The sequence below is a fragment of the Nerophis lumbriciformis genome, linkage group LG26 (genome assembly GCF_033978685.3).
Source record: "Nerophis lumbriciformis linkage group LG26, RoL_Nlum_v2.1, whole genome shotgun sequence".
NCBI classification, from domain to species: Eukaryota; Metazoa; Chordata; class Actinopteri; order Syngnathiformes; family Syngnathidae; genus Nerophis; species Nerophis lumbriciformis.
The window spans coordinates 40,417,501-40,441,697 of record NC_084573.2 but is presented as its reverse complement, the minus strand read 5'-3'; the positions used below and the strand labels follow the sequence as shown (position 1 = coordinate 40,441,697).

Here is a 24,197-nt window from a genome sequence, read left to right as displayed (position 1 = left end):
TTTAGGAATATTTCCTACGTTCATAACTTACAACAAAATACCTAAACATGGAAGCAAATGTACTCCAAAACTTATCTTTCAATGTCATGATTTGTCTGAGTTCTTGAAGTGTGTATCCTCCATCAAAAGTCAAACTCATAATAATACATTTGTTGTTCAAATCAAAATACTTTTGAGGAATATTTCCTACGTTCATAACTTACAACAAAATACCTAAACATGGAAACAATATACTCCAAATCTTATATTTAATTGTCATGATTTGTTTGTCAGACATCTTGGGATGCGTATGATCCTCCATCAAAAAGTCAAACTCATAATAATACATTTGTTGTTCAAATCAAAATACTTTGAGGAATATTTCCTATGTTCATAACTTACAACAAAATACCTAAACATGGAAGCAATGTACCCCAAAACGTATCTTTCAATGTCATGATTTGTCTGAGTTCTTGAAGTGTGTATCCTCCATCAAAAAGTCAAACTCATAATAATACATTTGTTGTTCAAATCAAAATACCTTTGAGGAATATTACCTACGTTCATAACTTACAATAAAATAACTAAACATGGAAACAATTTACTCTAAATCTTATATTTATGTCATGATTTGTTACCCCGGTGATGACATGATTTATGTTTGGTAGTTTTCCTGTTTTAGTCTCACTCTCTTCCCTCTTTACTGTTGCTTTCCATGGCAACTGATTCTCCTCACCTGTCTTAGTTTAGCAATTAGTGTCCCCACCAGGTGTTTAGCAATTAGTGTTCCCACCAGGTGTTTATCAATTAGTGTCCCCAGCAGGTGTTTAGCTTAGTTTAGCAATTAGTGTTCCCAGCAGGTGTTTTGCTTAGTTTAGCAATTAGTGTTCCCAGCAGGTGTTTAGCTTAGTTTAGCAATTAGTGTTCCCAGCAGGTGTTTAGCAATTAGTGTCCCCACCAGGTGTTTAGCAATTAGTGTTCCCAGCAGGTGTTTAGCAATTAGTGTTCCCAGCAGGTGTCTAGCAATTAGTGTCCCCACCAGGTGTTTAGCAATTAGTGTTCCCAACAGGTGTTTAGCAATTAGAGTCCCAACCAGGTGTTTAGCAATTAGTGTTCCCAGCAGGTGTTTAGCAATTAGTGTCCCCACCAGGTGTTTAGCAATTAGTGTCCCCACCAGGTGTTTATCAATTAGTGTCCCCAGCAGGTGTTTAGCAATTAGTGTCCCCATCAGGTGTTTAGCAATTAGTGTCCCCACCAGGTGTTTAGCAATTAGTGTCCCCAGCAGGTGTTTAGCAATTAGTGTCCCCAGCAGGTGTTTAGCAATTAGTGTCCCCAGCAGGTGTTTTTTTCAATGTCTGGACTACAGGCAGGCCAGTCTAGTACCCGCACTCTTTTACTATGAAGCCACGCTGTTGTAACACGTGGCTTGGCATTGTCTTGCTGAAATAAGCAGGGGCGTCCATGATAACAACATATGTTGCTCCAAATGTTGTATGTACCTTTCATCATTAATGGTGCCTTCACAGATGTGTAAGTTACCCATGTCTTGGCCACTAATACACCCCCATACCATCACACATGCTGCCTTTTACACTTTCACCCTAGAACAGTCACCATGCTTCTTTTCCTCTTTGGTCCACAGTTTCCAAAAACAATTTGAAATGTGGACTCGTCAGCCCACAGAACACTTTTTCACTTTGCATCAGTCCATCTTAGATGAGCTCGGGCCCAGCGAAGCATTTCTGGGTGTTGTTGATAAATGGCTTTGGCTTTGCATAGTAGAGTTTTAACTTGCACTTACAGATGTAGCGACCGACTGTAGTTACTGACAGTGGTTTTCTGAAGTGTTCCTGAGCCCATGTGGTGATATCCTTTACACACTGATGTCACTTTTTGATGCAGTAGCACCTGAGGGATCCAAGGTGTGTAATATCATGGCTTACGTGCAGTGATTTCTCCAGATTCTCTGAACCTTTTGATGATATTACGGAGCGTAGATGGTGAAATCCCTAAATTCCTTGTTGAGAAATGTTGTTCTTAAACAATTTGCTCAGGCATTTGTTGACAAAGTGGTGACCCTCGCCCCGTCCTTGTTTGTGAATGACTGAGCATTTCATGGAAGCTGCTTTTATAGCCAATCATGGCACCCACCTGTTCCCAATTAGCCTGCTCACCTGTGGGATGTTCCAAATAAGTCTTTGATGAGCATTCCCTCAACTTTATCACTCTTTTTTGCCACTTGTGCCAGCTTTTTTGAAACACGTCGCAGGCATCAAATTTCAAATGAGCTAATATTTGCAAAAAAGAAGAAAGTTTCTCAGTGTGAACATGAAATATCTTGTCTTTGCAGTCTATTCAATTGAATATAAGTTGAAAAGGATTTGTTGTATTCTCTTTTTATTTACCATTTACACAACCTGACAACTTCACTGCTTTTGTACTTTGTAAATCCCACTTTCTTTATTTTCATGTACATTTTGTGCCTCCCAGTCAGTAAAAAAAAACTGTCAAATTCTATTCAGTTTTGATGAGATGGTCTTTCATAACTTTGTTGGAGTTCTACTGACCCTCTGACCTAAGTACGCTGTGATTGGATGTTTTCCCAACTTGTCCCGCCCATCTAAGAGACAAAATGTAATGTGATTGGCTTTCATTTCTGTCAACTTTTTATTAGTCCACCAAATGTCAGTTGATTTTCTCATGGTTTTAGTCTGTGAGCATTTGTTACCAGTAGTTGTCTCCTACTTTGGTCAGGGAAAATAGACAAAATCATCACTGATACAGCGCTAACATATTTTGTGTCCCTTTTTCTCATTTTGAGAGCCCAGTAACTTTAGCAATATGTGAAGATTGCAACTTCAACGTACACACAGGTAAGTTTACACACAGGTAAGTTTGCACACAGGTAAGTTTACACACAGGTAAGGTTACACACAGGTAAGTTTACACACAGGTAAGTTTGCACACAGGTAAGTTTACACACAGGTAAGTTTGCACACAGGTAAGTTTACACACAGCAGGTAAGTTTACACACAGGTAAGTTTACACACAGATAAGTTTACACACAGGTAAGTTTACACACAGGTAAGTTTACACACAGATAAGTTTACACACAGATAAGTTTGCACACAGGTAAGTTTGCACACAGGTAAGTTTGCACACAGGTAATTTTGCACACAGGTAAGTTTACACACAGGTAAGTTTACACATAGACAAACTGTAAACGCCCCAAAATACAAAGAACACAATGTACAGTTTGGAATTCAACTTTTGATCCACTGTCATGCTTATTCATGACAATTATTAGTTTTAGGGATATTGTTTTATTTCCTGTCCAGCGCTCTTATTTTGTTTCTATTTCCTGTTTGCCACGATCATTTCCTCACCTGTCATGACGTATGCCAGCTCTGTCTTCTGTACGGAGCTTTGTGTGTTTTGCTTCCGACCTCAAAGTGTTGCTTTGCATGCTTTCAAGTGTTTATGCTTCCTGTGCACTCTCCCGCTGCACTATTCTATTGGTTTTTTTGACATTACCTATATTTTTACACCTGCTGTCTCTGCATCTCGGGGTGGTGACCAACAACACCCGGCACCAGAACAAAGACCGACATTTGATTTGAAAATGACAGATGCCACAATTTACATGTCAGGGTCATGTGACTATCCCAAGATCACGTGACTATCCCAGGGTCATGTGACTATCCCAAGATATGGCTTCCCCAAAAAGATAGGCAATTTCCTAAAGTGTATTTTATTGCTGTCTTTTTAAATCAACTCCACCACCAAATATTACAATCTCATTACTACATTTTATCAATTCATTTCTATAAAAACAAGCTGCAAATATTTCACTATCAGGCTGTGGTGATGTGCGATACCACAGACTTTCTTTCCGATTCGATACCTAATAAAATTCAGGCTGGTATCGGCGATACTGAGCCGATTCCAATACTTTGTGCAAATATAGCTAATGTGTCAGCTCAAATTTAAATAACAAATAATAGTTATATATTTCTTATTGTACATGATTTATTACTTAGTAGGTGTATCATTTATTATTATTACTACTGTTATTGTTTTCAAACTCTGAAGTATATTGAGCTTGTGCTGTTTTTTAGTTTTAGTTTAGTTTTGATTGATTGATTGATTGAGACTTTTATTAGTAGATTGCACAGTACAGTACATATTCCCTACAATTGACCACTAAATGGTAACACCCCAATAAGTTTTTACACTTGTTTAGTTTGGGGTTTACTTAAATTGATTGATGATACATTGAATAACAACACAGTCAACAGAAGAAACTAAGTAGATGAAAATGGTGTTTGAAAAGGAAATAAGTAACATAATAAAAGCATTAAACTAAATGAATTATTAAGAATTACTATGAGAATAAAAATAAGTCACAATGGTGACATCTGGTCTTAGACTTAGATTGGTCACATCTAGTCTTAGATTGTACTGGACCCCGACCTAAACAAGTGTAAAAACTTATTGGGGTGTTACCATTTAGTGGTCAATTGTACGGAATATGTACTGTACTGTGCAATCTACTAATAAATGTCTCAATCAATCAGAAAAAGGTCCCATCTAGTAGACTTAGATTGGTCACATCTAGTCTTAGACTTAGATTGGTCACATCTAGTCTTAGACTTGGATTGGTCACATCTAGTCTTAGACTTAGATTGGTCACATCTAGTCTTAGACTTAGATTGGTCACATCTAGTCTTAGACTTGGATTGGTCACATCTAGTCTTAGACTTAGATTGGTCACATCTAGTCTTAGACTCAGATTGGTCACATCTAGTCTTAGACTTCGATTGGTCACATCTAGTCTTAGACTTAGATTGGTGATATCTAGTCTTAGACTTAGATTGGTCACATCTAGATTTAGACTTAGATTGGTCACATCTAGTCTTAGACTTAGATTGGTGATATCTAGTCTTAGACTTAGATTGGTCACATCTAGACTTAGACTTAGATTGGTCACATCTAGTCTTAGACTTAGATTGGTCACATCTACTCTTAGACTCAGATTGATCACATCTAGTCTTAGACTCAGATTGGTCACATCTAGTCTTAGACTTAGATTGGTCACATCTAGTCTTAGACTTAGATTGGTCACATCTAGTCTTAGACTCAGATTGGTCACATCTAGTCTTAGACTTCGATTGGTCACATCTAGTCTTAGACTTAGATTGGTGATATCTAGTCTTAGACTTAGATTGGTCACATCTAGATTTAGACTTAGATTGGTCACATCTAGTCTTAGACTTAGATTGGTGATATCTAGTCTTAGACTTAGATTGGTCACATCTAGACTTAGACTTAGATTGGTCACATCTAGTCTTAGACTTAGATTGGTCACATCTACTCTTAGACTCAGATTGATCACATCTAGTCTTAGACTCAGATTGGTCACATCTAGTCTTAGACTTAGATTGGTCACATCTAGTCTTAGACTTAGATTGGTCACATCTAGTCTTAGACTTAGATTGGTCACATCTAGTCTTAGAATTAGATTGTTACATCTAGTCTTAGATTGGTCACATCTAGTCTTAGACTTAGATTGGTCACATCTAGTCTTAGAATTAGATTGTTACATCTAGTCTTAGATTGGTCACATCTAGTCTTAGACTTAGATTGGTCACATCTAGTCTTAGAATTAGATTGTTACATCTAGTCTTAGACTTAGATTGGTCACACCTAGTCTTAGACTTAGATTGGTCACATCTAGTCTTAGACTTAGATTGGTCACATCTAGTCTTAGACTTAGTTTGGTCACATCTCGTTTTAGACTCAGATTGGTCACATCTGGTCTTGGACTTAGATTGGTCACATCTAGTCTTAGACTCAGATTGGTCACATCTAGTCTTAGACTTCGATTGGTCACATCTAGTCTTAGACTTAGATTGGTGATATCTAGTCTTAGACTTAGATTGGTCACATCTAGATTTAGACTTAGATTGGTCACATCTAGTCTTAGACTTAGATTGGTGATATCTAGTCTTAGGCTTAGATTGGTCACATCTAGACTTAGACTTAGATTGGTCACATCTAGTCTTAGACTTAGATTGGTCACATCTAGTCTTAGACTCAGATTGGTCACATCTAGTCTTAGACTTAGATTGGTCACATCTAGTCTTAGACTTAGATTGGTCACATCTAGTCTTAGACTTAGATTGGTCACATCTAGTCTTAGAATTAGATTGTTACATCTAGTCTTAGATTGGTCACATCTAGTCTTAGACTTAGATTGGTCACATCTAGTCTTAGACTTAGATTGGTCACATCTAGTCTTAGACTCAGATTGGTCACATCTAGTCTTAGACTCAGATTGGTCACATCTAGTCTTAGACTTAGATTGTTACATCTAGTCTTAGACTTAGATTGGTCACATCTAGTCTTAGACTCAGATTGATCACATCTAGTCTTAGACTCAGATTGGTCACATCTAGTCTTAGACTTAGATTGGTCACATCTAGTGTTAGACTTAGATTGGTCACATCTAGTCTTAGACTTAGATTGGACACATCTAGTCTTAGACTTAGATTGGTCCCATCCAGTCTTAGACTTAGATTGGTCACATCTAGTCTTAGACTTCGATTGGTCACATCTAGTCTTAGACTTAGATTGGTGATATCTAGTCTTAGACTTAGATTGGTCACATCTAGATTTAGACTTAGATTGGTCACATCTAGTCTTAGACTTAGATTGGTGATATCTAGTCTTAGACTTAGATTGGTCACATCTAGACTTAGACTTAGATTGGTCACATCTAGTCTTAGACTTAGATTGGTCACATCTACTCTTAGACTCAGATTGATCACATCTAGTCTTAGACTCAGATTGGTCACATCTAGTCTTAGACTTAGATTGGTCACATCTAGTCTTAGACTTAGATTGGTCACATCTAGTCTTAGACTTAGATTGGTCACATCTAGTCTTAGAATTAGATTGTTACATCTAGTCTTAGATTGGTCACATCTAGTCTTAGACTTAGATTGGTCACATCTAGTCTTAGACTTAGATTGGTCACATCTAGTCTTAGAATTAGATTGTTACATCTAGTCTTAGATTGGTCACATCTAGTCTTAGACTTAGATTGGTCACATCTAGTCTTAGAATTAGATTGTTACATCTAGTCTTAGACTTAGATTGGTCACACCTAGTCTTAGACTTAGATTGGTCACATCTAGTCTTAGACTTAGATTGGTCACATCTAGTCTTAGACTTAGTTTGGTCACATCTCGTTTTAGACTCAGATTGGTCACATCTAGTCTTGGACTTAGATTGGTCACATCTAGTCTTAGACTCAGATTGGTCACATCTAGTCTTAGACTTCGATTGGTCACATCTAGTCTTAGACTTAGATTGGTGATATCTAGTCTTAGACTTAGATTGGTCACATCTAGATTTAAACTTAGATTGGTCACATCTAGTCTTAGACTTAGATTGGTGATATCTAGTCTTAGACTTAGATTGGTCACATCTAGACTTAGACTTAGATTGGTCACATCTAGTCTTAGACTTAGATTGGTCACATCTAGTCTTAGACTCAGATTGGTCACATCTAGTCTTAGACTTAGATTGGTCACATCTAGTCTTAGACTTAGATTGGTCACATCTAGTCTTAGACTTAGATTGGTCACATCTAGTCTTAGAATTAGATTGTTACATCTAGTCTTAGATTGGTCACATCTAGTCTTAGACTTAGATTGGTCACATCTAGTCTTAGACTTAGATTGGTCACATCTAGTCTTAGACTCAGATTGGTCACATCTAGTCTTAGACTCAGATTGGTCACATCTAGTCTTAGACTTAGATTGTTACATCTAGTCTTAGACTTAGATTGGTCACATCTAGTCTTAGACTCAGATTGATCACATCTAGTCTTAGACTCAGATTGGTCACATCTAGTCTTAGACTTAGATTGGTCACATCTAGTCTTAGACTTAGATTGGTCACATCTAGTGTTAGACTTAGATTGGTCACATCTAGTCTTAGACTTAGATTGGACACATCTAGTCTTAGACTTAGATTGGTCCCATCCAGTCTTAGACTTAGATTGGTCACATCCAGTCTTAGACTTAGATTAGTCACATCTAGTCTTAGACTCAGATTGGTCACATCTAGTCTTAGACTGGTCAGACCTAGTAGTGTCTTTCAAGGAGAGAGAAGTACAGATGGTTCTAGCTGCAAACGGAGAGTCAAATTAGTATCCCAGTTGTACTCTGGTTTTAATCTGCCCCACTTTGTGTAAGATTAATCTTTTGTTAGAAGTTTAATCAACTGTTTTTGTAGAGCGTTAATGTCCAGACTCAAAGTAAATGGGCCAAGAACCAAAATCATGCGAATTAACAAACGACTGAATTCCATAACACATGCACCCTCCAAGTGGTCAACAAATGGACTGACCTGGGAAGTGTGATGGTTGTGGATGGAGGGACAGAGGAACGCCTAAAATGGAGGATTGGAAAAGCTCGCGCTGCATTCAACATCCTTGTCAAGATCTGGAAAGCAAAAATCCTCTCGCTCCAGACCAAGGTCTAATTGTTCAACTCCAACGTCAAATGGGTACTTGTATACAGATGTGAAAGATGGAAGAACACCACTACCATCGTGAGAACGCTGCAGACATTCATGAACCACGGCCTTGGGATCTTCTGGCCACGCAGCAAACAGGAACCAAGAGCAGTACAGATGAACAGGAAGAAGTGGATCTGGATTGGTCAGGCACAAAGCAGCAACATGGCAAACGGAGGTCGCCCCAACAACACCCGGAGAAGAAGCACTAAGCAAGAGTTCAAGAAGGAAGGGCTGAGGTGGCAACAGCTGGAGAAGATGGTCCAGGACAGACGAGGGTGGAGGCCATTCATCAATGGCCTAAGATCCGACAGGAATACAAAGGCCTAAGTAAGTAAGTCAAGATCCTACAGCCAAAGTCTGCCCACATCTTAAAACTCTTTTATACATTAGATTTGTACCATGAATTGATTAACCACTTAAACAAATGGAAAAACTTATTGGGGTGTTACCATTTAGTGGTCAATTGTAGGGAATATGTACTGTACTGTACAATCTACTAATACAAGTCTCAATCAATCAATCAATCAAACCCTAGCCTTTATATAGACCCATTTGTTAGACCAGTTGATCTGCCCTCTCTCTCTTCTGCTCTGTCCCCCTTTCCTATGTGGAGAGGTTTTTAGATGGCCACAGATCAGTTTCCACAGCAGATGCGTGGACCCGAGGTGGACCACTCCTTATGCATCAGTTGATGAATGCTGATGGAATGCTTTCAACTTAAAAACAGTGAGAAACATTATCGCATCCAAACAATACCTCGTAACAAAGTACGACGGCAGCATTCTCCTCGTTCTTTGCCAACAAAGGTACAAGCAATGCTAAACATTCCTTTTATTCGTCATGTACATTTATTTATTTATTTATTCGTCATGTACATTTATTTATTTATTTATTTGTCATGTACATTTATTTATTTATTCGTCATGTACATTTATTTATTTATTCGTCATGTACATTTATTTATTTATTCGTCATGTACATTTATTTATTTATTTATTCGTCATGTACATTTATTTATTTATTTATTTGTCATGTACATTTATTTATTTATTCGTCATGTACATTTATTTATTTATTTATTTGTCATGTACATTTATTTATTTATTCGTCATGTACATTTATTTATTTATTTATTTGTCATGTACATTTATTTATTTATTCGTCATGTACATTTATTTATTTATTTATTCGTCATGTACATTTATTTATTTATTCGTCATGTACATTTATTTCAGATTGTCTTCTGTACGTAAAAGGACAATTACTGTGGGAAATGACGTGTTCCTATTTTTGTCTGTGGGGAAGAAATGGGCGTGGCATTACTTGCCATTCTTTATCTTTTGGACATCTTTCATTTGTAGGTGTGAGTCCAGAGTTGAGCTCAACACAACACTCGCAAAAACAGCCAATAATTCCAAAGTTGTATTGTTTATTCAAATGTTTTAGAGTGTAAATAACCTCACACCTTCTTTTTACTAATAAAACTGACTTCAAGTCGCCAAGTCAGCAAAGTCTTGTTTCGCTGAAGCGTGCTTATGCTTTCTCTCTCACACACACACACACACACACACACACACACACACACACACACACACACACACACACACACACACACACACACACACACACACACACACACACACACACACACACACACACACACACACACACACACACACACACACACACACACACACGCACACGCACACGCACACACTTTGCTTTCAGCCAGTCAGCAGAAGAGGAATAATGTTTGATCCATTCAAGAGTTATTTCAGATGGTAAAAAAAAAAAGGCCTTGGGGAAATGAACATATTTTCGGCTGACATCAGCAAACACACGTTAGCTTTTATTATTTCATCTGCTTGAAATGCAGATGGACAAACAGCAGGAAAGTGAACATATATAAACACGTTATTCCATCAACTAAGTACAAAAAAACTATACAATCAAAATCTTCAAATATTAAGTTTTCCAGTGAAATTGTTTTTTTTTTCCAGTTTATTTTGTGAATTTGTAAATCACAAAAAGTAAAATCCAGTTTCATCAACTAAGTTCATTTCATTTGTATAGTTTAAAGCATCATAATCTAAAAATATTGAACGTTTTCCAGTGGGATTTTGTTTTAAACACAATTTTGTTTTTGGGAAGCATTTTCAGCCATGGTATATTTACCGTTCCAGGAAAGGAAAGTTCCTAAGTCACTATGTACAGTTCCAATAAGAGAAAAGTTCCTAAGTCACTATGTACAGTTACAATAAGTTAGCTTGTTGCATATAGAAATGTGCGGTGGCGAAAAGAAGTCCTCACACCTTCATCTTTCCAACTCCAGTGTAAACAACCATGTCATTTCTCTACATGGTTCTGTTTTGGGAACTGTGAGAGGACAACAGCACAGCCAATCAGCATCACCGGCATCTGTAAAACTACCAGCTTGTATCCTTCATTCTTCTTATGAAGTATTTGTCTGTCAGATCAAATCCTTCCTTCACTGAAAGCAGCATATTTAGCTCCTCGGTGTTGCAAAGCCATGATTGAGTTCCTGGAAACAACCATTGCGATATTGTCCACTTATTGTCTTCTGTTTGGTACTTTGTTTTTGTCAAACTCCAACCAGGATGAACATTTTCTAACTCCAAATTCAGCATTTGTCAACAACACCCAAGAAGAGAAAATGTGCATTTGAAAAAAAAAATCATGTCTGTGTGGTTATTGTAAATTCCGGACTATTAGCTGCTACTTTTTTCCTACACTTTGAACCCTGCGGCTTATAAAACAATGCGGCTAATTCATGAATTTACCTTCACTGACAGCCATAATGCAAAGCCTTTTTTTTTTTTTTAAACCCAAGCAAATACACTGAATAGATGTGTTATTGTTTGTGCTATTGCGCCATCTTTTGGACGAGTTCGCTCACTGCAGGTACCGCAGTTCTGCATTGCCCGAGTGCTTTCAACCGAAAGCATGGTTCGTATGGATTCTTCATTCATCACGCCAAGCAACGTTTGTAAGATTTACAATATAACTAAAACTATTCCTACTCAGTAAAGCGTCCCATGTGTGATGTCTGTAGGAGTGTTTTCATGCATGTTTGTACCTGCTATAGTGATGTAATGAAGCTAGCGTCGTTAGCATTAGCTAATATGCTAACACGTTTACGAGTATCTTTGTTAGTATTATCAACTTACAATTCTTTTTGTATTGTTTCACTTTCATAAACTCACCAAAACATCAGCGTGGAGTTATTGAGTCTGTTTAGCTGATTGAGAGTTAGCTTGCACAGCTAGTGGGTCCATGACCATGACTTCTGTTTTGTTTGATGAGCCGTTTTACTGCCGTGTTACAGACACCATTTGGAACAATTAAGGTATGTAAATAAACATTTACAAAATATTTATGTGTAAATAACTAATTTCACAAGGTATATATCTGCGGCTTGTGGCTAATATTTGGAAACATGTTTTTGTCTTCTAAACGTTAGTGGGTGTGGCTAATATACCAGTGTGTACTATAGTCCGCAAAATAATAGGAATAGGAATGTCACGGTTCATATATTCGTCCTTGGATCTATTGGTATGGTGTGCGGTACACAATGAAACCAGCATTTTTAGCTCCTTAGTGTTGCAAAGCCATGATTCAGTTCCTGGAAACAACCATTGCAATATTGTCCACTTTTTGTCTTCCGTTTGGTACTTTGTTTTTTTGTAAAACTCCAATCAGGATGAATATTTCCTAACTCCAACATTTGTCAACAACACCCAAGAAGAGAAAACGTGCATTTTTTGTGTGTACACAATAAAAGTGAGGGACAAGAAGTTGGTTGGAGGCTGGCGATGTTGCCAAGGAGAAGCCAGAGCCTGATTTGGAACACCTGGCCTTCAGGTATTTGACAAGTTGAAAGAAGCTTGTTGTCCAGTAGAGACGGGAAATAGGGCTACGTTCACAACAGTTCTGATTTTTTTTTTGTCAAATCCAATATTTTTAGTGGAAGCAAGACAGTTTTTAAAATTTTTGTGTAAGGGTTCCCCTTTATGACATTTTAGCAAAAAAAAGTTTTCGAAAAATAAACATTTTCTGTCATTTCCGGGTGTTGTTGAGACTCCTGGTGAGGTTTTGAGACATAATCCTACAACTACAAGACCAATATTGTTTTGTTGAGGCAAGACCGTTTTTTTTTTAAATAAGGGTTCCCCCTTATTTCAGATAAAGAATTGAAAAAAATATTTCTAATGTGAAGGCAATGTGACCTGTATGTTGACCCAAGTAAACATGCCTTCCACTTAAACATGCCTTCCACTTAAACATGCCTTCCACTTAAACATGCCTTCCACTTAAACATGCCTTCCACTTGAGTCGCACTTTTCATGATTTTGTGCAATCAAAGTCAACATTTTCTCCACCTAATTATTGTGCGGAGAAGATGAAGAAGTATTTTGGCTCTGGCACTTTTACGGGATATTTTGCTGAGATGTGTGCTTGAAGAGTGTGTCTGTGGGCGACGAGTCAGAGATGGGAGTGTCGGAGTTCCTAAAACATTTCATTTTCACCCGTTTTGCTGCTCCGTTGTCAACTATTTGTTTAGTAACCGTCTATTTTGGTGAACAATGATGTGGGATGGATGCGCTCTGAGCGTTCATTGTATTTCCACACACCAAAGAAGACTGATGGGATCTGAAACACTTGGGAATGGCACCGTCCACACGGACTTGGAAGACTGATGGGATATGAAAGACTTGGGAATGGCACCGTCCACACGGACCTGGACAAGTGTGATACAGGTGTCATACGGCCAAAACAACGGGAATTGAGCAGTCGTGTAAACAAGTGGAGGACTGCAAGCTTCAACCATCAGGCTATACGGAACTCTCATTTATGGAAATAAAATAACTGACTATTGCACTTTCCTTTTAGCGGGCTACACTTTCTTGGGTTTCATTTAGAAAACAAAACATTAAAGACGTTTCACAAATCTACAAAGTTGTATGTTTCGCATTACGAACCCAACTGGGACTTTAGAAGCAAGGTGGCGTACTGTTGCATTGATGGCGTACTGTTGCATTGATGGCGTACTGTTGCACATCTACCAGTGTTCTGCTTGGAGTTCAAACCTATTTCTAGGTTGAAATATGGCTTCAGTGAAAATAACGTGTGTTTCTTTTTCCGGTAAAGTGTCGAATGCTGAGACAAAAACCGAAGGTGGTCTGTGGTTTAACCGGGACAAAACGCTCGCGATCTCCACTGTTTCTCTAACTCGTCCTTCGGTTTCTCTCTCCGTTTCACGTATTTGTTCTGCCAACCACTTCACCGCCTCTCACCTTTTCCAGTGTTTGTTCCACACAGCATTCAGTTCTTCTGATAGTTCCCCTTGAATTAGGTGCTTGGAATCTCTACATAGAGGTTTGTCTGGACAATTCACACTTGTAGTCCCTAACTGATCCAGACCAACAATGTTCAGGAGTGTGTGAGGTCACACCTGAACATTTGTCAGCAGACGATTGGAACACGTGAACAACACCATGTCTTCTGGCTTACTGGACTTACGGTTGAAGAACTTTACTTTTGATGGCCACATTTTAGAGGCTTTTTTGCAGTTCCTCCGTGGAACACATACGTAGATGGCGATGTTCTGCAATACGAAGGCATCTGGGACGACTTCACCGACATCAATTCTGTGGTTTGCGTTCTGCGGTTTGTAGTCCAAGACTACACCTACACCCATCACTCAAGTGGTCTTGGTCTGCTAGTTTGGTCCGGTCCTTTACACTTGACTAAACGAAGCGTAGTAGCAAAGAGTCTGTTTTCACAGGATGACAAGTGTGAAGGCACCATTAGTGTCGCAAGTAAAACAGTCATCTACTGGAAGTCCTTTGGTGGCTGCTTCGTTTCTAGACAGTCAATGTGGCCTAGGACGGTTTTCCGGGTTAAGTGATCTCATTCCGCTGTGGACCCAAAAGAGAAGCATTTAAAAAGGTGTTCTGAACTCCGGCTTCATTGCCTTGGATTTGGTCAGACTTGCAGTTAGAGATGACCGACGGTTGCCACATTGGATATTGAAATGTGAGAGTTTTAGTCTTTTGGTTGGAAAGAGCAGAGAGCGTTCAGACACAGCCGTATTCATACCACACGGTCTGGGGGTCGTTGTTGGGATCCGGGGAGGCCGGTGTGCTTGTTGGCCGTTGGACTGTGCTACATCCTGGCCTCTCGGCGTCTCCACTCTGGCAAGAGTCACTGGAGTGGGCGTCCTGCGCCGAGGCCTCGCCCAGCTGGGTAGCGGATACGGCCCTCACGGGGGTTACCATGGCAACCTCACCACGATGATGGTATGAGGAGGGCGGGGCGTTATGCGACACAGGAGTCCGCCCTCTATCGCATTCCCTCTCGGTCTGCAGGGTGAGAGAAGACGAGTGGTGGACGGGTGAGGCCAGGAAGCTGCCGTCCCCCGGCTGATTGGTTGACCCGGCCAAACGGGCGGACAGTGGTCTCTCTCGCCCTTTAGCCCCTCCCTGCCGTCGAATCACCAGATCCGACTGCTTAGGGGACCCGCCGTCCCGGAAACCGTCCGGCCCATTAGAGCGAAGCAAATCGGCAGAGGCCAGGCTGAAGGTCCTGCTCAGAGACTGGTTGCTTCTCGGTGTCATCGGCCGACCGGAGCCTGGGGATTGACCCACAGGCTGCCGGGGAGACGGCTTGACACTCTGGCCTGGTCTCTGGTTGGGGGTGTGCACGGTGGGTGTGACGTAGCTGGTGGGGGTGACATGGTCGCTGCCAGTGGGATCTGGACTTCTGGTGAAGTAATCCTTCATCAGGTCCTCTTTGCTTCCCATGGACACCTAATGGAGGAACATAAGACCAAACACTTCTGGTTACCACAGTTGACCTCTGGGCCACTAAATGTTTGAGGTATTGTTAAATAACCCTTTTTTTAGTCATTGTTTTCTTCTCGCACAACTTCAATGTTTTCAAGCAAAAGTTGCCTGCGGGCCACAAATAAACGACTTTGGACAGAAATGATGCACTAATTCTTTCCATTTACTGACCTTATTGATTCAAGCTTTTCATAGAAACATGTGATGTCATTCCAAAATGGAATTCATTCATTTTTGTCCTCAAAGTTCTACAAACAATACCCCACAACCACCCTGTGTGTGAGCTACATGATGAACTATCAGACCTTCCCATGGACTATGTGTGTGTGAGCTACATGATGAACTATCAGACCTTCCCATGGACTGTGTTTGTGAGTTTGTCATCCCATTGGGTTGAGTTTTTCCTTGCCCTGATGTGGGATCTGAGCCCAGGATGTGTTTGTGGCTTGTGCAGCCCTTTGAGACACTGGTGATTTGGGCTATATAAGTAAACACTGATTGATACAGCAAGTATTTCCTCTTCTGACAATGATGAAGTGTGTGAATGCTTCATTAGTTGTCACGTCATTGCAGGGTGGAAATGTCCCACATGAAACTGTCCACTCAGCACATGACTCAACTCAAATACAGACTTTTAACAACCATCTTTCTCACCATTTGTGGCGACTTCACGCTGCTCTCTTGCAGAAACTCCTCCAACGTCACCATCTCACTTCCAGGAGATGAGGGTCGAGTTCTGTTCCTGTTCCTGCGCTGTGGCTGAGCCTGCTGGGGTGACTGGTCATACGGGAGGGTCGCACTCCGGGACAAAGTCTGCTGAGACTGGCTCAGACCCATGACATCATCGCTGGACAGACTGCCTGACCAGCGCTGACAGTCTGGTGCATCTAAAAGAGAACAGTCACATTGAGGCATGAGTACAACAGGAAAACAGGGAGCGGGAAGAACTGTAAGGGGGAGCACAAAAGAGGAAGAAACGCATTAGATGAGGACACACCGGACTGAATGAGGGGTAAAGGCAACCTTCACAGACTAATATATTGTTATTGAAAATTGAGGTAAATAAAAAAATGAATACAAAAGAACATTATTAGTCACTGATGGGAAATGACTTATGATTAAAGTTACTTTCACATAAAAGTCATTGACGGGATTATTTCCCAACAAATGTAAGAAGTCATCAGGAAAACATGTTTTGTTTGATACGCCACCTTTTTGAACAACTTTAAAATATCTAAAACACGTCAATGGATCAGAGTGTACTTAAGGGCAGGATGCCACAAACAAGTTGCTAACTCAGAACATCTCCAAGCAAGTTGCTAACTCAGAACATCTCCAAGCAGCCAAGTCCTTTGAAATGACTTGAAATGAATGCCTGGTCCTCCCAAAACACCATTTTAACATCTAATAATAATAATAATACATTTTATTTATAAGGCACCTTTCTGGGCACTCAAGGACACCATACAATATCACACCAATAAAATCAAATTGGATAAAAAACAACAACAAAGATAGGGAAGAAAAGATGATTCCAATGAACAGGCAGTCATGAATATGTGTTTTGAGTCTTGATTAGAAGAGGGATATTGAATCTAAGTTACTAAGGTCTGGTGGTAAGTTGTCAAATCTATGTCATCTGACATAGATTTGACAACTTTTAGATAAGAAATCATGTTTGAAAATCAATACCATAGCATTTGTTGCTACAGTAGTTTGATGAAAGATTATTGTACAGTATTTACTATACGTCTGATTCTCTGTCCAGTCTGCTTATTAAAAGCTGCTTGTGTCCTCACATGTGACAACACTGTCCCACACATCTCTGCACACCAATGCTCATTTATTTGCCCTCAACTGACACAGATTGGATATATTTGACGAGTCTAAACGTTTCATAGTGCTTCAAATCTCATCTTTCTGTATCAGATTTGGGCCACGCCCGGACTAACTATAACTTGACTTGTTTCAAAGTCATTTTCCCAAGACTGACAGTAACTGACAAACACATGAATACATCTGGATAATGGATAACGATCCCTTTTCCATATTTTATTATCAAACCAAAAAACAGAGTTAATGTGAAACTATTATTTTCCCCAAACAGAAAGTGGACGTACTCACAAACACATCAGCAAACTAGCCAGCTGGTTTAGGCAAGAGAAACAGCGAAGATCTGCGGCTGAGGCCAGCATTCAACTCATTTTCTTTAGATCGCATTTCTATTGATACTTTATTTAATAAGTACAAAAGCAGTGAAGTTGTCAGGTTGTGTAAATGGTAAATAAAAAGAGAATACAACAAATCCTTTTCAACTTATATTCAATTGAATAGACTGCAAAGACAAGATATTTCATGTTCACACTGACAAACTTTATTAGTTTTTGCAAATAATCATAAACTTAGAATGGAATGGCAGCAACACATTGCAAAAAAGACATTTTTACCAGTGTGTTACATGGCCTTTCCTTTTAGCAACACTCAGTAAAGGTTTGGGAACTGAGGAGACACATTTTTGAAGTGGAATTCTTTCCCATTCTTGCTTGATGTACAGCTTAAGTTGTTCAACAGTCTCCCTTCTCATATTTTAGCCTTCACACATTTTCAATGTCTGGACTACAGGCAGGCCAGTCTAGTACCCACACTCTTTTACTATGAAGCCACGCTGATGTAACACGTGGCTTGGCATTGTCTTGCTGAAATAAGCAGGGGCGTCCATGATAACAACATATGTTGCTCCAAAAGCTGTATGTACCTTTCAGCATTAATGGTGCCTTCACAGATGGGTAAGTTACCCATGTCTTGGCCACTAATACACCCCCATACCATCACACATGCTGCCTTTTACACTTTCACCCTAGAACAGTCACCATGCTTCTTTTCCTCTTTGCTTCAGTTTCCAAAAACAATTTGAAATGTGGACTCGTCAGACCACAGAACACTTTTCCACTTTGCATCAGTCCATCTTAGATGAGCTCGGGCCCAGCGAAGCCGGCGGCGTTTCTGGGTGTTGTTGATAAATGGCTTTGGCTTTGCATAGTAGAGTTTTAACTTGCACTTACAGATGTAGCGACCAACTGCAGTAACTGACAGTGGTTTTCTGAAGTGTTCCTGAGCCCATGTGGTGATATCCTTTACACACTGATGTGGCTTTTTGATGCCTGAGGGATCCAAGGTGTGTAATATCATGGCTTACGTGCAGTGATTTCTCCACATTCTCTGAACCTTTTGATGATATTACGGAGCGTAGATGGTAAAATCCCTCAATTCCTTGTTGAGAAATGTTGTTCTTAAACAATTTGCTCAGGCATTTGTTGACAAAGTGGTGACCCTCGCCCCGTCCTTGTTTGTGAATGACTGAGCATTTCATGGAAGCTGCTTTTATAGCCAATCATGGCACCCACCTGTTCCCAATTAGCCTGTTCACCTGTGGGATGTTCCAAATAAGTCTTTGATGAGCATTCCTCAACTTTATCACTCTTTTTTGCCACTTGTGCCAGCTTTTTGAAACATGTTGCAGGCATCAAATTTTATATTGTTTTTATATGTATTTATTTTTTCTTTTTATTCAGTCATTGGTGGAGCTAAGGATACTATTTGAATATTGTTTTTAATATTGTTGTGCAGCACTTTGGAAACATTTTGTTGTTTAAATGTGCCATATAAATAAAGTGGATTGGATTGGAAATTCCAAATGAGCTAATATTTGCAAAAAAGAAGAAAGTTTGTCAGTGTGAACATGAAATATCTTGTCTTTGCAGTCTATTCAATTGAATATAAGTTGAAAAGGATTATTATTATTGAGCATTATTGACAAGGTGACAACTTCACTGCTTGGTAAGAAACAAAGTTGTTGTCATATTTTGACACAAGAACGATTGCTTGTTTTCTGAGAAATGTCACATGCCTGTAATTAGCCACACAAAGCCAAAGAAAAAGCCACACACAATCATCCTCAATCTTTTGGTACTCGCTGAACTGAGGTCTGGTCACATTTGCTTAAATATCTCATTTCGAACTTGACTTTTTCAGAATAGGAAAATTCCCAGTCCAACCTTTTAAGTGTGACCTTATAAGACTTGCTAGTGGAAATATGTTGCTACCTTTGCATTTGACAGGTGAGTTGGAGCTGGAGGTGTGATGACTGAGGTCAGCTGACCCCGGGCGACCTCCCATGTGACCAAACACCCTGTCATTGTCTTGGTCTAAGAACACACCTACAACATTTACAAAGCAGAGTCATGATCAATAGTTGAATGTTTTCAGTTGGGCTTTGGATTATTTTGCTTCTTCAAACCCCGTTTCCATATGAGTTGGGAAATTGTGTTAGATGTAAATATAAACGGAATACAATGATTTGCAAATCATTTTCAAGCCATATTCAGTTGAATATGCTACAAAGACAACATATTTGATGTTCAAACTCATAAACTTTTTTTTTTGTGCAAATAATCATTAACTTTAGAATTTGATGCCAGGAACACGTGACAAAGAGTTGTCTGTATATATATATATATATATATATATATATATCATGGCATATATATATATATATATATCGCCAGCCTCAATCTGAACCTTGGTATTTACCGTGATGACGGACTGGCAGTGTGTCGCGCCTCGCCAAAGAACAGCGAGAATACCAAGAAGCGCATATGCCAAATTTTCAAAGAGAACGGCCTACGGATCACGATTGAAGCCAACAAGCAAACCGTCAACTTCCTTGACGTCACTTTCAACCTGAGAAATAACAGCTACCAACCATTCACGAAACCCAACACAACACTCCAATACGTGCACCATGACAGCAACCACCCACCCACCACCACGAAAAGAATACCTACCGGAATTAATAAAAGGCTATCGATGCTGTCATCTAGCAAAGCTGAATTTGACCAAGCAACCCCCCCGTACCAAAAAGCCCTTGATGAAAGCGGATACAATTTCACCCTCACCTATGAACCCACGCCAGGAAACCAGCCGAAAAAGAACAGAAAACGAAACGACATCATCTGGTACAACCCCCCATACAGCAAAAACGTCTCAACTAACATTGGACACAAATTCCTCAATCTGATTGACAAACACTTTCCCAAAGACAACACCCTAAGAAAAGTATTCAACAAGAACATTAAATTGAGCTACAGCTGCATGAACAATATACGACAAATCATCTCAAACCACAACAAAACAATTGCAAATGAGCCGTCGGCCCCCGGACAGAGCGACTCCAAAACCAACAAAGGCTGCAACTGCCGAAAGAAACCTGATTGCCCTCTCAACGGGGGGTGCTTACAAACATCAGTTGTCTACCAATCTAAGGTAACACGCAAGGACATTAACACATCCGACACATATGTAGGATTAACCGAGGGAGAATTCAAAACCAGATGGAACAACCACAAGGCTTCTTTCAGGAACCAAAACCTGCGGAATACCACAGAACTCAGCAAACACATTTGGGACCTCAAAGACAATAATGTTGAATATTCAATAACATGGCAAATTCTTGCATCCAGCACACCTTACAATAGTTGTAATAAAAGATGCAACATATGCTTGAAAGAGAAACTGTTTATTATTTACCGTCCAGACCTGTCATCCCTCAACAAGCGCAGCGAAATTGTAACAGCATGCCGCCACAGACGGAAACACCTCCTAGGTAACACATGAGCCAATCACCACGCCCCTAGGCCAGCCTGTACCCACCCACTCTGTGCCCTATATAAACCATGGTATGTGAATGCTCCCATTAAAATCTCCTGATGATTGAGGGAACCCCCCCCTCATGAAACAGGCCTGTAGAGATGAAATAGTCTTGTGATTTTTTTCCCCACACATACATATATATATATATATATATATATATATATATATATATATATATATATATATATATATATATATATATATATATATATATATATGTATATATATACGTATAGATGTAAACATGTAACACAAAAAATCACCAAAAATAATTCCCAGGCGTGGCCACCGCTGCTGCTCACTGCTCCCCTCACCTCCCAGGGGGTGAACAAGGGGATGGGTCAAATTTCACCTCACCTAGTGTGTGTGTGTGTGTGTGCGTGCGTGTGTGTGTGTGTGAGAGAGAATCATTGCTACTTTAAGTTGAATATTCACCTGGTCCATGTGGATCTTCACCACTGCGATACAGCCCTCGTCCTCGGTCTGCCACACCTGCAGACCAACCAAGTGATACATGAGATGATTAGTGGGGATCCAGACGTGCAGGTGCAATGCTGACAGGATGCAAGCGACATTAGCAAGCATAGATGGAGGATTAGTTCAAGCACAGCGTTTACAATTCTTACTTTAGCTGCTGAGGCCCAATAAATGTCAGCCTTGAGGTGGACATGTTGTATCGTTTACGTGCAGGGAAAGATAACAAACAGAGGTGGACAAGATGTATCGTTTAAAGTGCAGGAAAAGATAACGACCAGAGATGGACATGTTGTATCGTTTACGTGCAGGAAAAGACTGAACATGCAAAGCCAGGTAAAAAAGATTTAGAAGTGGGCTACAATATGAAATGCGTACAGAAGTTTAGAAAGAAACATTTTTGAATGCATCTTAGGTGAGAAGCCCTCAACACACACACACACACACACACACACACACACACACACACACACACACACACACACACACACACACACACACACACACACACACACACGTCTGAAGAAGGGAAATTGAAGCTGATTGGACAATGGCTGTCACAGGAAGGAAACATCCAGGGCCTCATTCATAAAGGTTGCTGTGCACCAAATATTAACTTTTACTGTAAACATTTGTATCTATAGAAACATGTGTAGTAGAAAAAACACACACATGCACTACAAAAACACAATTAAAACATGTTATGATAAACATTCCTCCAACTTTAGATGCATTGTATATTTATCTGCTAAAAGCTAAACATTGAAATGTAGAAGTGTCATGTACAAAAGCAGTGAAGATGTCACCTTGGGAAATAAAACAACTTATATTCAATTGAATAGACTGCAAAGACAACATATTTCATGTTCACACTGAGAAACTTTCTTTTTTTTTTTGCAAATATTAGCTCATTTGGAATTTGATGCCTGCAACGTGTTTCAAAAAAGCTGGCACAAGTGGCAAAAAAGAGTGAGAAAGTTGAGGAATGCTCATATTTGGAACATCCCACAGGTGAACAGGCTAATTGGGAACAGGTGGGTGCATTAATTAGCACAACAAGGTAACATCGGCCACACCAAAAAAAATGAGGGTCTTTTAACGTTGAAAAAAAATATCAAGTAATACATTAAACATTTGTTTCTTAAACACGCACCTAACCTAAATGATCATTACAACTTCTTACACTTTGCTGAAAGTAAGGAGTCACATGTAGTCACGTCTCATGTTCACAACACTCACACATGACTTGTGTTCTTCTTGCAACTGAGACAGATTGCTGCAGCGACAACACAATCAACATGACTCGGAACTTCCTTTAAGCAGTGACAACAACAACAACAACAACAACACAATCAACAAGACTGAAGTGCTGTCACAATCCTGCTAGATGAAAGTGCTGACGCAGCAAACACTCACCAAGACAAATCTACTTTTGCATAGCAAACAACTGGAAGGAGCAAGCAAGCTTGTGTGTGTGTGTTGCAACAACACACACACAACATACACCCGCACACAACATTCACACAAGCACACACACACACAACATACACAGACACACACAACATACACATGCACACACACACAAACATACAGACACGTACACGGTACACACACACGTACAGTACACACACACACGTACAGTACACACACACGGTACACACACACACACACATACAGTACAAACACACATTCTGTACACACACACACACACACACACAACAAACACACACTGTACACACACTTACTAGTATTACTGGTAGCCCATAACTGCAAAACACATCTCTTTTGTGTGCTTGACTTGTTGGGTTGAGGAACAACTTGTGTGTGTATTGTGCATGTGTATATATTGTGAATGTGTATATTGTGTAAATGTGTGTATGTGTGTGTATATATTGCGTACATGTGTGTACACGTGTGTATTGTGTAACTGTAAATGTGTGTATATTATGTATGTGTATGTATATTGTGTATACGCGTGTATGTGTGTGCATTGTGTAAGTGTTAATGTGTGTATTTTGTGAAGTGTGTACGTGTGTGTGTGTATATGTGTGTATTTATTGTTCAAATGCGTGTATATTGTGTATACGTGTGAATGTGTATGTGTATATATGATTGTATGTGTGTATATCGAGTATATTTGTGTCAATGTGTGTACATTGTGTAAATGTGTATATATGTGTGTATATTGTAAGTAAGCTTATTGTGTACATGTTGTGTATATGTGTGTATGTTGTGTAAATAAATATTTGTGAGTATGGAGGAGAAGTGATGATGATGATGATGGTGAAATGAGGAGGAAGAAGATGGCATTAGGGGACTCCACTGGCGGAGGTGGAGTGGCTAGCGATGATGTCATCTGTGATGTCAGTGGAGGACCAGAACCTCAGTCGCCTGCTGAGAGACAGGGCAGGGCGGGAGGGGGAGGGGGAGGGGGAGGGGGGCGATGGAAGGGCTTTTTGTCGACTTTGACCAGGGAGGAAAGTGAAAGTGAAAGTTTTGTGGGCGGGGGGAGCTGAAAGGAGGAGCCAGAGAGGGAGAGAGAGAGATGGAGAAATAACAAAAGTGAGTTGATGAAAAGAA

At 39.7% G+C, this 24,197-nt stretch overlaps 1 protein-coding gene across 3 annotated transcripts in view; it reads right to left on the bottom strand.

Moving 5' to 3' along the window:
• Positions 1 to 11,543: 11,543 nt before the first annotated feature.
• The window catches only part of ccdc88c (coiled-coil domain containing 88C), a 107,053-nt gene continuing 94,399 nt past the window's right edge, over positions 11,544 to 24,197 (bottom strand). Inside the window, exons 27-30 of one of the 3 annotated variants that reach the window (XM_061986844.2) lie at positions 21,579 to 21,635; positions 19,538 to 19,651; positions 16,089 to 16,321; positions 11,544 to 15,398 (exon numbers count right to left, since the gene is read on the bottom strand). In XM_061986844.2, the coding sequence (XP_061842828.1) occupies positions 14,667 to 15,398; positions 16,089 to 16,321; positions 19,538 to 19,651; positions 21,579 to 21,635 (1,136 nt within the window). In that variant the 3' untranslated portion in view covers positions 11,544 to 14,666. The remainder of the gene's footprint in view (positions 15,399 to 16,088; positions 16,322 to 19,537; positions 19,652 to 21,578; positions 21,636 to 24,197) is intronic. The other 2 variants (XM_061986846.2, XM_061986847.2) reach the window with 2 other exon arrangements.